General features: G+C 40.5%; 1 protein-coding gene across 5 annotated transcripts in view; it reads left to right on the forward strand.

Annotated features, from left to right (window-relative positions):
- The window catches only part of ints1 (integrator complex subunit 1), a 33,745-nt gene that overhangs the window by 5,766 nt on the left and 10,841 nt on the right, over positions 1–17,138 (forward strand). For 3 of the 5 annotated variants that reach the window (XM_056261680.1, XM_056261678.1, XM_056261679.1), the window contains exons 11-39: positions 167–343; positions 448–556; positions 803–853; positions 1,330–1,450; positions 1,784–1,861; positions 1,960–2,117; positions 2,203–2,299; positions 2,531–2,622; positions 2,708–2,768; positions 2,849–3,046; positions 3,125–3,254; positions 3,330–3,509; positions 5,220–5,369; positions 5,451–5,630; positions 5,714–5,818; positions 5,901–6,068; positions 6,152–6,263; positions 6,349–6,507; positions 7,118–7,264; positions 7,356–7,454; positions 7,551–7,675; positions 8,926–9,180; positions 9,269–9,428; positions 9,581–9,712; positions 11,123–11,303; positions 12,744–12,867; positions 13,877–14,007; positions 14,090–14,177; positions 14,774–15,021. In XM_056261680.1, coding sequence (XP_056117655.1) covers positions 167–343; positions 448–556; positions 803–853; positions 1,330–1,450; positions 1,784–1,861; positions 1,960–2,117; positions 2,203–2,299; positions 2,531–2,622; positions 2,708–2,768; positions 2,849–3,046; positions 3,125–3,254; positions 3,330–3,509; positions 5,220–5,369; positions 5,451–5,630; positions 5,714–5,818; positions 5,901–6,068; positions 6,152–6,263; positions 6,349–6,507; positions 7,118–7,264; positions 7,356–7,454; positions 7,551–7,675; positions 8,926–9,180; positions 9,269–9,428; positions 9,581–9,712; positions 11,123–11,303; positions 12,744–12,867; positions 13,877–14,007; positions 14,090–14,177; positions 14,774–15,021 — 4,016 coding nt within the window. The remainder of the gene's footprint in view (positions 1–166; positions 344–447; positions 557–802; positions 854–1,329; positions 1,451–1,783; positions 1,862–1,959; positions 2,118–2,202; positions 2,300–2,530; positions 2,623–2,707; positions 2,769–2,848; positions 3,047–3,124; positions 3,255–3,329; positions 3,510–5,219; positions 5,370–5,450; positions 5,631–5,713; positions 5,819–5,900; positions 6,069–6,151; positions 6,264–6,348; positions 6,508–7,117; positions 7,265–7,355; positions 7,455–7,550; positions 7,676–8,925; positions 9,181–9,268; positions 9,429–9,580; positions 9,713–11,122; positions 11,304–12,743; positions 12,868–13,876; positions 14,008–14,089; positions 14,178–14,773; positions 15,022–17,138) is intronic. The other 2 variants (XM_056261681.1, XM_056261682.1) reach the window with 1 other exon arrangement.

A 17,138-nucleotide genomic window follows, 5' to 3' on the forward strand; every position in this document is an offset into this window, starting at 1 on the left:
TGCTTCCCAAGGCGATTGTAACTGTTAGTATTGCTCATACTTGTTTTCAAGATCCCTAACTCTCAGTATCAAACTTTGACCTGTTCCAGTTGTGGCATTAACATGAAAAGTATGGACCCGAAAAGTGTAATAACATTTATTTTGAGCCTTTTTGTCTTGTCCCTAGTTTCTGGCAATGGTGTTCCAGGACTTGCTGACCAATAAGGATGACTACCTGCGGGCATCAAGGGCCTTGCTTAGGGAAATCATTAAACAGACCAAACATGAGATCAACTTCCAGTCCTTCTGTTTAGGCCTCATGCAAGAGAGGAAAGAGGCCACTTATGTGGACATGGAGTTTAAAGTGAGGACTATATAGATGTATTTATTATGTGTAGTTTCATAAAAGAAAATGTTTTGATGTATTGCCTGACTGTACATAATAATTTTTTTTTTTATCCATCTCAGGAGCGTTTTGTCATCCAAGTGACAGATCTCTTGACGGTGTCCATGATGTTGGGGATCACGGCTCAGGTCAAAGAGGCCGGCATTGCGTGGGACAAAGGAGAGAAGAAGAGTAAGATGTTTTATTCTCTTAGTGCCTTATATCCAAGGACCTGTTTACACCTGATCACTTCATGGGTTTTTACTGATCTGATAGCTATCTGATTTGTTAAAACGGTTCCATTTACACTTGGCCACATAAATGTGTCTCCGCCAAACGAATATATATCCGATCTTCAATTCCCGCGCTATATGCAAATTTAACGGAGTTCACGTCAATGAAAGCAACGAATATGAGCTGCATTTTATTTATCATCAGCTAATTTCAAGACCAAAGGCCGCAATAGGAGAGAGAGCGGCATCAGCACCGGTAAGCTCATTTTGTCTCTCACTACTTTTAATGAAGATGATTGTGTGTTAAGCATCTGAGACTTACTTTCAGTTTTATTTGCTGCAGTTTGCGCGTTGGCTTGCTGAAGAGATACTCAGCTACTCATCTGCGGCAATGCGTGTTGCAGTAGCACTGTCATATCTGGCTATAACATGTCATAAATCCTATAACACGCTCTTACACATTTATTTTTTGTAACATTTTGGGAGGAGTAAAGTTTACATATGTGGTTTCAACAACCAGATGCATTTACACTTGTCCAGTTTTGTTTGGAATTAGTCTCAGACCACCTCCTGAAGTGGTTTGAGTGATCGTGTTTAAATACGTCTCAGAAGCATTTCGGAGGGCATTTACACCTGGTCTTTTCATGATCGGAAATGACCAGGTGTAAACAGACCCCAACATTCAAAACTGTTTTTTGTGATAATGAGGTTGCGAATGTGTCTGTATTTCAGATCTGGAAGCACTGAGGTCCTTTCAGAACCAGATCGCTGCCATCCAGCGAGATGCTGTGTGGTGGCTACACTCCGTGGTTCCCACCATCAGTAAAGTGGGAGCTAAAGACTATGTGCACTGGTATGGATAAGAGGGATGTAGGACCAGTTTTGTTATTGTTATAGGCACAATATGTAAAATAATAATAAAAAAATATGAGAAGAACATTTTTAGCGGTGCGAAGACCTTTATATGTCAAATTTGTCTTATATTCTCATGCCATGACCCCTTTAAAATGTGAGTCAAGTTTTTTGCACCAAGAACATCATTTATTTAATATTTCATGACCATTTAACATCCTCTTTGGAAGCTTTAAATTAAACTGTCACTTGTAACGCTGCATGTAAGACTATGCAAATACCTTTGCCTACAGCAGATTGTTATTTTGCTGATTGTTTAGTTGTGTTTCAACAGTCTTCACAAGGTGCTTTTCACAGAGCAGCCCGAGACCTATTACAAATGGGACAACTGGCCACCTGAGAGCGACAGAAAGTGAGATATCATCTCTGATTGAACATCATAGAGAAAGAGTGTTTTTTTTTTGTGTCCTTTTTTTTTATAGATGCTAAAACATTTCTCCTTTTTGTTAGTTTCTTTCTCCGGCTGTGCTCTGAGGTTCCTCTGCTGGAGGACACACTGATGCGCATCTTGGTGATCGGTCTCTCTCGTGATTTGCCCCTTGGCCCTGCTGACGCCATGGAGCTGGCCGATCACCTGGTGAAGAGAGCTGCAGGAGTTCAGTCTGATGGTAAGACAATGCTTTAGTAGTGATCTGGTCTGTTTTTAAAGCTGGCCATGTGATTATGTTTGTCTTCCTACATCATCAACTGTAGACTTGGATGTGTTGCGAGTCGAGAGGATCCAGCTCATTGATGCTGTGCTGAACCTTTGCACCTACCATCACCCAGAGAACATCCAGCTTCCTGCAGGGTACGGCCTTTACCCTTCACCGAGTTTATTCCCTCCTGTTTTTTCACTTCTGTTTTATTAGGCAGTGATTCATCAGCTTTATATTGCTAGATAATTATTGGGTGTCATGGACTATTTGCATTGAAAGTTTAAGCTACACTGTGGTCTGTCCGCTCCTGGAATCTGTCACTCTATTTGTGGGCTGTTTATTCGTCTGAGAGGTGAAATTCTTTATTAAATGTTCCATTATAGGTATCAACCTCCTAATCTGGCCATATCAACTCTTTACTGGAAGGCCTGGCTCCTGCTGCTTGTGGTCGCAGCATTCAACCCACAGAAAATCGGTGAGGCCAGATATGATGCAATACTTGCATTTCATAATAACATCTCATTAGAACGCCATTACATCGCTGTCACTGACGGTTTCAGGTTTGGCAGCATGGGATGGTTACCCCAGTCTGAAAATGCTCATGGAGATGGTTATGACAAAGTAAGTGTTCTGCATATTGTGTGGAAATGTGGATTTATGGATATTTCAGCACTTCACTCTTTCTTTTGCTCTCTTCTCAGTAACTACTCCTACCCTCCGTGCACGGTGGCCGACGAGGAGACCAAAACAGAAATGATCAATCGAGAGCTGCAGATCTCTCAGAAGGAGCGGCAGGAGATCCTGGCCTTTGAGAGCCACCTGGCAGCCGCCTCCACCAAGCAGACCATAACAGAGAACAACAGCCTTCTGCTGTCCCAGCTCACCAGCCTGGACCCCAAGTATGACTTCCCGTTTGTCACTGCATTAATAATCCAGTGTGTTTTTAAAGAAACTGACCCTGTCTTTGGTTCACTTAGGGGACCCCCACGTAGGCCACCTCCTCTTGTCCTGGATCAAGTGAAAACTCTGAACCAGTCTTTGCGCCTGGGCCATTTGCTCTGCCGCAGCCGCAACCCTGACTTCCTGCTCAATATCATCCAGAGACAAGTAAACTCTTTGCTATGCTGTTCTTAATAGCCATGTTTAAGGGACTCGCTAAATTTCATATTTCCCCCCGTCCAGGCCTCCTCTCAGTCTATGCCGTGGCTGGCTGATCTCGTTCAGTCTAGTGAAGGGTCGTTGGATGTGCTGCCCGTTCAGTGCCTGTGCGAATTCCTCCTCCACGATGCTGCTGATGACTCATCTTCCATTGATGATGAGGAAGAAGGAGAGAGCAAAGAGCAGAGAGTGAAGAAAAGACAGGTAAAGTACAGTCTCCATCTCACATGTCTCTTGTCTTCTCAAGGGGCCATATTTTATTTTCCTATACTTTTTTCATAAAGTATGTCATACTTTTTATCCCCCTGAAGTCATCTTGTAATGTTGTCTTAAACCAAAGTTTAGTTTTACATGACCGTTATTCCAATCCCCACTGTAGGAAAATTGTTAGGGTGGGCAAAGATGCTGAATATATACACTACCATTAAAACGTTGTTTTTATAATCTTACAAAAGATTTCCATTTCAAATAAATGCTGTTCTTTGCATCAAAGAATCCTGAAAAAAGGCATCTCGGATTCCATAAAAATATTAAGCAGCCGTTTTTAACATTGTTAATAATAAGTAGGGATGGGAATCGAGAACCGGTTCTTCTTCAGAACCGGTGCCCAGTGAACCAATTCCTTGGAACCGTTAGCATGCCTGCTTAACGATTCCGCTTATCGGTTCCGCTCGTTGCAAATGTGTCATGACGTCACACAAGCGCTGCGTTGTTTTGGTTCAGAACGCAGCAAACACGGCATCGAGGCAGAAGCGCTCTACAGTTTGGTTATATTTCACGCGAAAAGACGACAATATATGAGGGGCCGTCTAGAGCTTAATCAAACTTCATTCATTCACACATATGAAACACTTGCATACACTACTAGTCAAACATACATGTATACTGCTGAATGCGCTAACAAATATATATGAAATGCACAACGACACATCTAAAGTCGCTCACGCACATACTCTACGCAAACTCCACACACACGAGATGCGCGGAACTCTCCAGGCACATACTCATATGACGCGCGCGCACACACAAACTCTCCACGCACATACTCATATGAGACGCGAGCACACACGCACATACTCAACGAGAGTATGACGGCGCCTCATAACAATACGGTCACTTGCAACACGTGTAAAATTTCCATTTCGTCAAAGGGGGGAACTAACTCCAATATGCAGAAACATTTGACCACACAGCAACACGTGTAACATTATACACTGATGAATGAGCACTGCTTTTAAATGAACATTTTTTTTTAAACAAAATTTATTTTACAGAATTTCATTTTCTTAATGGCATAAACAGACTTTAGTCCCATGAAACTTAAACTGGAACTGTTTCTGTCACTGCGACTTCCCGAACAGGCGAACACACACACACACGCGCACCCATGCACACATCAGTTTTGAAGTAAAATTGAAAATTGATTATGCAGTGCATGTAATGCATCGAGATATCGAATTGAACTGAATCGATGACATGATAATCGTAATCGAAACGATCCGAACCGTGAGACCAGTGTAGGTTCAAACCCCTAATACTCTGTGCTGTGTCTTCTGATCATCAGATATTAAAGCGAGTTAATACAAACAAACAATTTGTACTTATTCCCTCACCCAATAAGGAATCGATAAGAGAATCGATAAGGAATCGAATCGATAATGGAATCGTAATTGTTAAATTCTTATCAACTCCCATCCCTAATAATAAGAAATGCTTCTTTAGCAGCAAATCATCATATTAGAATGATTTCTGAAGGATCATGTGACACTGAAGACTGGATTAATGATGCTGAAAATTCAGCTTTGATCGCATGAATAAATTACATTTTAAAATGTATTCAAATAGAAAACGGTTATTTTAATATTTCACAATATTATTGTCACTGTATTTTTCCCTCCTCATCTTTCCCATCAGAGGCAGCAGAAACAGAGGCAGCTTCTTGGGCGGCTGCAGGACCTTCTGCTGGGTCCTAAGGCTGATGAACAGACCACATGCGAGGTCTTGGACTACTTCCTGCGCCGTCTCAGTTCTTCTCAGGTGGCCTCTAGAGTGCTGGCAATGAAGGTGCGCAGTTAATTAACCATCCACCAGTGCTTGGTTCATTTAGGACGCTTTAATAAGATTGTTGATTGTGATGTGTGTCAGGGTTTGTCTCTGGTGCTGACGGAGGGAGGATTAAGAGATGGAGAGGAGAGGGATCAGCTCATGGAGGAGGACTCGGGAGATGCAGAGTTATTGCCAGGCTACCAGTGGCTCCTTCAGGACCTCCCCAAACTGCCTCTGTTTGACAGCGTGAGAGGCTTGACGGCCAGCGCCTTACAGCAGGTCAGTTTACCTACACAGTTACAAGAATATCAATATCGGTAACTTGATCAGCTTATGTTTGTGTGGTTTTCCTTTTTTGTCAGGCCATTCACATGGAGACCGATCCTCAAACCATCAGTGCATACCTGATTTACCTATCCCAGCATGCACCAGTGGAGGAGCAGTCCCTACACAATGACCTGGCCTTGGTTAGTCTAAACCTACAGCATTTTATCAGTCTGAGAAAAGCTCTAGTCTAACCTGTTTCGTCTCTCCTCTCTGGCTTCTCAGGATGTAGCTCGCCTGATAGTGGAACGCTCCACTATAATGAACTGCCTGTTCTCCAAGCACTCCTGCAGACCCGAGTCTGACGCCGTCCTCTCCGCTCTGATCACCATCTTCTCTGCCTACATCCGCCGTATGAGGAAGACAAAAGAGGGAGAGGACCTCTACAGCTGGGTAAGGAACGATTAACTGAACTGGAAATTCAAATTACTGCTTGCTTGTTCACATGATTAAAGACCAAATTTTAAACATCACAGTCAGAGTCTCAGGATCAAGTGTTCCTGCGATGGACCACAGGAGAAACAGCCACCATGCACATTCTGGTAGTCCATGCTATGGTCATCCTGCTCACGCTGGGACCTCCCAAAGGTGAGTGTCTCCTCTGTCGCAGTGTGTGGGGATTGACTCTGCCTGTACTTGGAGTAACAGCTACTGTGATTGTTTTTTTTTTTAGGGGAAAGTGAGTTCTATATACTGCTGGATATCTGGTTTCCTGATAAAAAGCCCCTTCCTACTGCATTCCTGGTTGACACGTCTGAGGAGGCCCTTCTTTTGCCTGATTGGCTGAAATTACGAATGATCCGTTCTGAGGTCGCCCGATTGGTTGATGCAGGTATAGATATCTTGTATTTAGGAATATGGATTTCAAAATACCAAATTTGATACTAAGGAAATACCAAGGTAGCATTTATTTGATTAAAATACAGTAAAAACAGTAATATTGTGAAATATTAATGATATAGATATAATAAAATGTGGATAATATATTGTGTTCCTATAAAATTTTAATATTTAATCTTTTAAAATGTAATTTATTCCTGTGCTGCAAAGCTGAATTTTCAGCATCATTACTCCAGTCTTCAGTGTCACATATCTATTTCTATAGCACTTTATACAATACAGATTTTCAAAGGAGCTTCACAGTAATAATCAGTAAAATAACAGAATCAATGATGCAAACTTCATCAAATTTGAGACAAATTAAATTTCAGCTATGAGCAGCTCTAAAAAGACAATGGTATCATTATTCACCTCTATTCAGTTTAGTCTTCTTGAGTTCATATGACTGTCATTATTCAGCTCAGTTCAAGTTTTCTTCACATCCAACAGTGTCAGTGCAGTCAAATCAATAATATTACTGAATATTAAGTATCTTTTAAACCCCGACGTCACACCCCGAAAGTTTGTTTACAAGTCTGAATGGGTTTCTCTGTCATTTGCAGCCCTACAGGATCTGGAGCCCACGCAGCTGCTGTTGTTCGTCCAGTCCTTCGGGATCCCCGTCTCCAGCATGAGCAAACTGCTGCAGTATCTGGACCAGGCCGTGTCCCATGATCCCCAGACACTGGAGCAGAACATCATGGACAAGAGTGAGGATCTTTCATTTGGTGTACTCTTTTTCTTCTAGCATTCAGTGTGTGTGAAATGATGCTAACATCATGGATGTTTTTTATCTGTTAGACTACATGGCTCATCTTGTAGAAGTCCAGCATGAGAGAGGAGCCACGGGAGGACACACGTTTCACAGTTTGCTCAGTGCTTCACTTCCTTCACGCAGAGGTCGGGATCGAATGCCTTACATCAAGGGTTAAGACAGCAGTGAATAATGGTGCTGTTTTTCTCAGTTGACTCCTTTGCTAATCTGATGTGTTACAGACAGCTCAGAGGTGAACAGGGCTAAGGTTACCGTTGAAACACCTCATGGCTCTGTAAAGATGAGAGCAGTTAGTCAGGTGCCAGCGATCGGCCCAGAGGATGATCTCACTGGGATCCTACTACAGGTACGACACCTCACTTTGAACTACTAATGCTGCTTTTTAGAGGGGTTTTTTTTTCTCCTGCCAAGATTTAATTCTACCATGTTTTTAATAATACTATGATAATCTGACATGGTCAGTCTTAGTCCAGCACGCAGTCTGTCCTGTTCACATTTTCCCTTTCTCTCACCAATTTCTGGGTCACTCTCTTCTAAGGCTAAGTATTGCCAACTACGTCATAACATGATGTAGATTTTTTTAGATGAATCTAGATTTTGTTGATGCTTTAATGCTGCCTTCCCAATCCATGCGATCGGAATTATCGTAAATACGAGTTTCCTAGTAGAGAATTGGACATATAGCCCCTCTCAAGTCGTATTTACTACTTGGAAACTCAGAGATAATATTGATAACCGAGTTTCCGAGTTGGGCGTGCCATAAACTTTGAACATGGCGGAGGGGAGAATGATTGCTGCTGTGAATGGTTTTCTTTTTTTTCACTACAGCTACATCTGTTACGACCTTGTCTTGTTGTTTAAGTAGTGCATATTTACATATATGAAAAATCATTTGAAGCATATTGTAAGGTTTATACGCAGTGAAAGTACCCTGTATTAAATTCCAGAATCGTCAGAAAGCTGACTAGATAGCAGGTGAATGTTTATATTGTTGTCAATGAGTCAATGAATGGGATGCTAAAAATCATTTCTGCTTTAATACGCTTTCCCCAATAATGCAAGAATAAGCCTGGTGTCCTCCATGATTCCTGTTTTTTTTCTGACAACAAAACACTTGAATGCGACAAGCTCGTAATTACAACTTCAGAAGTGGGAAGTATTAGGAAATTTCCAATAGTATGTGAAGGCGTTATAATACATCACTATATCCTTATTGGATTGTGATTAAAACTGTCGAATGTTTAAGAAATACTGAATCAGTTTTAAAAAGATAGTAAAAAAAAAAGAAGAAGAAAATTCTCACTCTCATGTTGTTCCAAAACCAAAAGACTTTCGTTCATCTTCAGAACACAAATAATATTTGAATGAAACCTGAGAGATTTCTGTCACTCCATTGAAAGTCCATTCCACTAAAAATGTTTAAAAAGTACATAAATACATTTCTAAAGTAATCCATATGAATTGAGCTGTTTCATCCAAGTCTTCTGAAGAGACATGGTGACTTAATATGATGAAGAGTTTTAGACTTTTAATTTAGACTTTTATTCATATATAAACATTGATCAGTGATGGTGACGATTCTCTTTCCCCATCTAGCTCTTCCCCCTGAAGGTGGATCCTCGCTGGCCTCCTCCTCCGGTCCGACCACTGTCATTATCTCTGCAGCAGACCCTGGCCCAGGAGGTTCTGCAGGCACGGCAGGGTCACATCCAGCAGGGTGGCGCTGCCGGACGACTCCTACAAGCCTTAGCAGCCCTTCTAAACTCCGCCCACGCTGGAGCCCTGGTCATGGCAATGCACCACAGCCATACGATCTCCTGTCCTCTACTGCGCCAACTCCATCTTTACCAGGCACCTAACCTACTCATACCTGCATATTCAATATCCTCACTGGTGCTTCCTTTCGCTTGCTCACTCTACTTCTCTTTTTCTCCTCTAGCGGTTGGTGTCTCAAGACGTTGGCTTCTCATCGCTGTTCTTCAACGCCGTTGTGCAGATGTTGACGTGGTTGGAGAACTCCGCGGTAGAGACGGGGCCACTCCACAGCCTGCTGAAATCTCTGGCAGCTCAGTACTCTCACAAACATCGCATCACAGATGGTGAGTCACTACTATTCCTGAATTTTAGCTGTTGCAGGTCACATTTGCAAGCTTATATTCAAACTAGCTGAATCAGGTCAGAAAATACAGTCATTTGATAGTTGTTAGTCCTAGCATGCTCTCCTGGTGTTGACTGTGTCCTGTGTTATCAGTTCGTACAGGATTTCTGCACTTGGCTGAATCACTGGCGTATAGACGAGACTCTGAAGTGGCAGCGAGGGGCATTATTGCCTCTCTGAGAGCTGGAGAAAAATGCAATGCTGAACCTGAACTCATACGAAAAGGTATTTAAGCTGTTCAGGGTCCTCCATTACTCACTTAAAGGGTCATATCTCAATTAATCAAACTCTTTTAAAATTAGAGCGTTCATTGTACTGTGAAAACGTACTAAAATGTTTCGAAATCAAAGCTTCCTCCCGAATCCAAGAAGTGCATTTATTGAAACTAAGCTGCCAAAACTACTCTTTCCAAACTGAATACATGAACATATGACCGTCCACATTTACACAGATTTTTTGGTGTTCAGAGGAAGTAGATTAGATGTTATTATTTCTAAATATCTGAAGAACTGAAGGCCAAATGAGGGAGAGTTCAGATTCTGACCTCAGTGGACTGAACAGAAGAAATGAACTGGAGAAGAGCAAGGCAGAGCCTCAGAGCCACACCTATCTATTACATCGCCACAGACCAATGGTAGTTTAAGGTGTTTACCACCCTAGAATTTTCCCAAAACGAGCATCAAACAAACTTTGTTTTAGCCTGTTTTTGTTCCAAATGACATTGCACCAGATTGTTTTTCAATTTCGCTTGGAAGTATACCCGGGGCCTTTTAGCATTTACCCAACGTTTATTATAAATAAGTTCATAAACATTTTATGCGTCAACTGCCTAGTTTCATTGCAGCTAGACTTACTGCCTCATGCGAGAGGTGTGAAACAGGCCTGAGAGTTAGAGAGGGTGCGTAAAACGGTCTTAAGAAACTAAATCATGACTGTTTGTGGCCTAGAAAAAAACTTTACGAACATAAATGGACATCAGGGGGGAAAAATATGATATCTCTTGAATGTTTTGTGCGGCCTACATTACACAGCACTCATCTCTGTATGATGTTTTTAACTTAAATTATAGCTCCTCTGGGAACCACGTAGTGTACTCTTATAGAAATGCTTTGGAAAATGTTTTTGAACTGGTTTGTGGCAAACGTAAGGCTAACAGGCGAGGAGCGAAGGGTAAGTCAGCTCTACAGAGGCAGTTAAGTTTCTGTGTGTTGGTGTTGGTGTTGGAGTGGTTGCCAGCATTAGTCAGTCTCTCCGGAGGGCTGCGTTTGACTCATGCACCAGCATCTCCACTCACGCTGTCTTTAATGTTTCTCTTTATGATTTTAACTTTCTGCTCTGAAACCTCACCAAAACAAAAACAACCTCACACAGGGCCACACATCCACTCCAGGGCTTGTTTACGTCCAGCGACGGCTCCAAAGGCCGGGGTGTACTTTTGAAATACTTACTCATGAAAGTTAGTGTGGTGGGGCTGGAGTTCTAGAGAAGCAGGGTTACTTAGAAGCAAAGTGTGTGGTAGTTCTCATTTTTGCGATGTGGGATTGGCTGCGATGGGTTGTTTTTCATTTTTTTGGACCTGTGTGTGTGTTACACAAGAGTGCCGATATTATAAAACAAACACTTTTTGTGCCTTAGTGTTGCAGGGCCTCATGGAGGTGAAGTCTCCATATCTAGAGGAGCTGTTATCCCTGCTTATGACCATCGGTACGGAGAATGGGACCCCAGGAAACACAGCTGGTCCCGTTGCCATGGTGATCTCTCTGCTGCTACAGGAAACAGAGGAACGAGGGGTGAAAATAGAGGTGGATTCCAAAATGTAAGCGCACCATGAGTCACTCTACGCTGCCTCATCACATATTTCCTTCCTTGTATGCTGGGGATACTGTTTCTAGGTGGGGAAGGAACACAGTAAAATTGGGTTAACACTTTTTTTTTATTCTTTTTTTATGTCCCTGTCGAACTGCCAAAGTTACCATAGTAAGTCACAGTGAGACCAAATACGCATCATACGCAGTGTGACTCTGATGTAAACTAGTGTTTCACAACTTTGTTTGGCTTTTGTAAAGATTCAAGTACCCCTTCATCAACAGCAAACCAGAAATGTGTTCCTTTTTACCCATATTATACTGGATAAATCACCATTATTACAGTGATAACGGGAAAGTAACATGAATGGTGACCCATGTTCGGAGTTTGTCCTCTGCATTCAACCCATCCAAGTTAGTGGACACATTAGGAGCAGAGTAGTAAACACACACACACAGTGCAAACCATGGACACACACACACCCAAGTATCAAGTTCATAACATTTGTACACTACCGACCAAAAGTTTGGAATAATTATGTTTTTTTATGTTTTTGAAAAAAGCCTTTTATGCTCAGCAAGGCTGCATTTATTTTATCAACAAAACTGTAAACACGATAATATTGTGAAAATATTATTGCAATTTAAAATGTTTTTTAAATAGAAAAATGTTCTATTTAAAAATATTTTAAAATCTCTATTCTATTCTAATTGGCTGATTTGGTGCTCAATAATTATCAATAATTATTGGTGCTCAAATATTAATGATGGTTTCATTATTATTATCAATGTTGAAAACTGTTTTTGCTGCTTAATATTTTTTGTGGAAACAGTGACACATTCCTAAAGTTCAAAAGAACAGCATTTATGTGAAATTGAAATCCATAAAGCATAAATGTCCTTACTGGCACTTGATCAATTTAGTGCATCCTTGCTGAATAAAAGTATGATTTCTTTTTTAATGTTTTTTTTTTTTTTTTTTTTTTACTTAACCCAAACTTTTGAATGGTAGTGTATCAGGGTTGCCACAAAAAGATAAAGCAGCACAACTGTTTTTAACATTGATAATAATAAGAAATGTTTCTTGAGCATCAAATCAGCATATTACAATTATTTCTGAAGGACCATGTGACACTGAAAACTGGAGTAATGATGGTGACAATTCAGCTTTGACTAAAATATATTCAAATAGAAATATTTTAAATTGTAATAATATTTTAACAGTATTACTGTTTTTTTCTGTATTTTTTAATCAAATAAATGCATTATTGGTGAGCATAAGAGACTTCTTTACAAAACATTAAAAAAAAGATCTTACCAGCCGCAAACGTTTAAGTGGGTAGTACACATGCCAGTGGTTGGGAATCACTGACTTAATTAGTGTATTATTTATTTTCCTGAAACACTGTGTATTTTCTGGGTTGATAACGGGTGTGTGTCCTCCCCTGCAGCACTGAGTCAAAGAAGCCTGGCTCGTGTTCAGGGCTGTTGGTGGACTGGCTGGAGTTGCTCGACCCAGAGGTGACCTCCGTGTGCTCGGATCTTCAGCAGAAGCTGCTTTTTGCTCAAAACAAGGTGAAATAGTTTCTCTCTAAACTGATCATGTGGGTGTGGCTACAGATTTAAATATGTACATGTGAGGGTGCAAATGACACGTAAAACATGTAAACGTCTTCCTCTCTGTTAGAGAGATAAAAAAAATAAGAAGCGTACCGCTAATATTCCTCTTTTTTTCTTAAATATGAAATACAGGCTAGTTCAATTAAATAAATGGTTTTAATGTTTTATGGCACAAGTAGTTTATTCATTCACTTATAAGCAGTGTTGGGGTAACGCATTGTACTTTATGTAATCAATTACTTTTGATTAAAATAATGCATTACTTTATAAATGTACATATTAATATTTAAGTTTGAGCACAATTGCACAGTACTTTTTGGTTTATTTAATTTGCTTAAACATGTTTAAAACTACTAAATTAAGTAGTCTCTTCTCCATAATGTGTGTGCGCAGGAATAGACAAAAAGTACAAAAGCAACAACTTTTTATATTCTGTTAAATTATAATAATATTATATATTCTAATTATATATAATAATATTCTTAATGTGTTTTTAAAAGAAAATGAGGGTGTATGTTATATTGTCTAAATTGTTGAATGCATTACTGTTTGCTTGCAAAAAAAGAAGGCCTGGAAGAGAGCGAACCTTAGCCAAGTGACAACAAGTAACACAACACATTACTTTCATTGAAAAGTAACCAAGTAACGTAGTTATTCACATTTTTAGGGAGTAACGCAATATTGTAATGCATTACTTTTAAAAGTAAATTCCCTCAACACTGCTCATGAGTACATTAATACAGTCTTTCTTGTACTTTTTTCAAATATTGAGATATTTCCCTTTAAAACAAATGTTTTGCTTTGCTCATGGCTTAATGGAATGTGAAATGCATACAGAGAAAAATGAATTTGAGAAATACTTCTGGATCCAAGGAAACTGAATACTGAAACAGTGGACAGTTGCTGTTGTGATCTATTGCTTCTTTATATGAGATGAGTGTGACTTTCTCATTGTCTGTCTCAGGTTAAAAGCAGCGGTGTAAGTGTGGCCCCCTCCTACAGGCCGTATCTGTTGGCCCTCCTTACACACCAGTCCAACTGGAGCACCTTACATCAGTGCATCAGCTCTCTGCTCAACAAACACAGAGAGCAGAGGTGAGCGGCTTTGTCAAACACGCTCCGCTCTTTTTGTTCTCACACCTCCTGCGTGCGTAACTGTGTTTCGTCTGATCTCCAGACTGGACCCAACCTCAGCTCTGGACTTCCTGTGGGCCTGCAGTCACATTCCCCGCATCTGGCAGGGGCGAGATCAGAAAACTCCTCAGGTTTGATCACAGTTAATATTGCATCGCAATTGTGAATATATTTACATATCAACACCTATTCAGCAGCTTGGCAAGATTGCTGTTTTTCACTTCACATATAGTTATTTTAGACAACCATAACAGGGATAGGGTTCCCACATTCTTGAAACAGCTGGGAATGTAATTTACCCGGTGATGCTCGACTTTAAATTATTTGAACTGCTAGACGTTTCTTTCGGGAATGCAATCTCTAGAAATAAGCATAAACGACTCATGTCATGGAAATATTTTTTTACAGAAATTAATTGGTCAAAAGGTGTGGGAAACCTGCAGATGTAATTTGTACATTCTTACATCTTTACATTCTTAAAGGTGTAGTAGCATCAACAGTTTTATTTTAAGGACCAGCAGGAGAGTAGACAATGGCCATGTCAAACCATGTGTTAGTCTTAAAGGGAGCATATTCTATTCTTGCACCATTTATATTGTTAACCAGTCCAAAGCTCAATTTGTAGTGGTCCTAAGGTCTAAAACTGTAATGTTTGGCTACAGATTGTATGTTTTGATCAGTTTATATTGGCTCTGAGTGTGTAAGATGGTGTTTTGTTTCTCTGCAGAAGCGCACCGAGCAGTTTGTGTTGAAGCTGTGTTCTGAGGAGCTCATAAGTCTGGTGGACCTCATCCTGTCTGAGTCAGAGCTGAGCTGTCGTGACTCAGCCACCTCTAAGAGCGCTCTGGACCAGGTCTCCTGCTCTCTTCTCCAGTCCCGCTTGCCCCTCCTGCACAGCTGTCTCCACTCAGACCTGGACAATGTAAAGAAGGTCTCTGAGTACCTCATCAGCTGTGTTAAGAAGTGGGGAGACAGGTACATCCTTCGAGTTTGTATTAGGAGTTGCACATGCTATCTGACTTTAATGCTCTGCCATGACACTTTAAGCTTGGCGTCGACTAGTCGCTGATCCTGCATGGCCTGTAGAGGGCGCAACAGGATAAGACATTTTTAAAGTACACTTTTTTTACTCTCCGTTCCCAACAGTTAAAATGGCAAATAAATGCATATTTCAAGACCTCCACAAGATATGTTTGATTATACCATCTGGATTGAATGCACGTTTTAAACAGCTAATTGTACACGTAAGTTAAAGGGATAGTTCACCCAATTTTATCATTACTTACTCACCCTCAAGTTGTTCCAAAACTGTATGAGTTTCTTTCTTCTGTTGAACACAAAAGAAGATATTTTGAAGAATGTTGGTAACCAGACAGTGAATAAATGCTGACAAATTAAAACATTTTGGGTGAACTATGCCTTTGATCGCTGTTCTAAACTAATGCGCTGCTGCATTGTGGCGCCCACACATACATACACAGCTTTGGAAAAAAAATAAGAGACCACTGCAAAATCAGCAGTTTCTCTGGATTTACTATTTATGTCTTTGAGTAAAATCAACATTTCTTCCAAATTTCAAGTAAAAAACATTCTCGTTTAGAGCATTTATTTGCAGAAGATGACAACTGGTGAAAAACACATGTTTTCAGACCTCAAATAATGCAAAGAAAACAATTTTATACATTTTTAAACAACACAATACTAAAGTTTTATCTTCAGAAGAGTTCAAAATATCGATATTTGGTGGAATAACCCTGATTTCCAATCACAGCTTTCATCAGTCAGTCACATGAAGCATTGTCCTGTGAGAAAAAACAATCCTTCGAAAACATTGTCTGAGCAGAAGGAAGCAGTTTTTTTTTCCCAGGTTAACCATGCGTACTTCATATAGAAGGATCTGCTCGATTCCAGCCTTACTAAAGAACCCCCAGATCAAATTTCACAGTGGGTGCAAGACACTCTGGGTTGTAGACCTCTCCAGGTCTCTGTCTAACCATTAGAGGACCAGGTGTTGAGCAAAGCTGAAAACTAGACTCATCAGAGAAGATCAGAATCAAGCAGATCCATCTTTGTGAAGGACGCATGACTCAAGCCATGTACAAGTTTATCCTGTAAGAAAACTTGCTGCCTTCTGCTCATGTTCCCAATGATCTATGAAAAAGTGGATGTAAAACAGCAAGGACAACAGTAGGTCAGGGTTTGTAACCAAACACTCGGCCACACTCACCACCATCGCAAAGCACTGAACTTCTTCTTTAAAAGCCCCCTTAAAGAGGCTGATAGATGTGCGTGATACCGTGCCGTTGCTTTACTTACAGCAGAAATGCGCTACATCAGGCACAAAAGCGGGAAGAGCTGTAATTAGTTCTTGTGGTGTGAAATGAGAGGCAGCTGAAGTCGTTCAGCGCTGTGATCTTCGAGAGAGCTCAGTGTAGTATAATGAATGCGTGAGGATTAAGGCTCCAGCTCTTCCTTTGGCTTCTGTTGTGAGTCGCAGCTCAGACTGGGGCTGTCAGAGAGATCAGACCGGGGCTCTTTGTGGTGGCAGCCCCCCTTCCTTTCATGAATTTGCCTTTGGTTATTAAACCCCCTTAATGAGGGGGAGAAAACTTTGGACAAGGTCAGACAAAAAATTACCCCCTGAAATACGATATTTTTAAGTCTAGCTAAGCTGTCTTATGGTCGAGAATGGGCTCGAGTAATACTGGCATGTAAAGCGTGTGTTTGGTGGGATAAACGCTCATGTGTTTGTTTGGCATTCTCCGTATCTGTTGCTTGTGAGCACAACAGCGGATTAGCAGGCATAAACCACAATTAAGCAACAAAGTTGTCGGTAAGAAGGCCTTTGCTTGATTGGACGAGCAGTTATGAGTTTGTTCTTCTGTTGGTAATAAAGTCTGTTATTGATACTGGCTGCTTTTTCTAGTTAGACCATTTTAATCTCTCTCGTTGACCAAAATACTTTTGGAAAGTTGACTTAATTATTTTTTTTACACAGTATTTTGCTTATTTTAAATGTATAATTATAATAATTGTTAAAATGGCCCAAAATATTTTATATTATAATTCTTATTTATTTAATACATCATTCT

The sequence above is a fragment of the Rhinichthys klamathensis genome, unplaced genomic scaffold (assembly GCF_029890125.1).
Source record: "Rhinichthys klamathensis goyatoka isolate OS25496 unplaced genomic scaffold, OSU_Roscu_1.1 h1tg000184l_1, whole genome shotgun sequence".
Classification (NCBI taxonomy): Eukaryota; Metazoa; Chordata; class Actinopteri; order Cypriniformes; family Leuciscidae; genus Rhinichthys; species Rhinichthys klamathensis.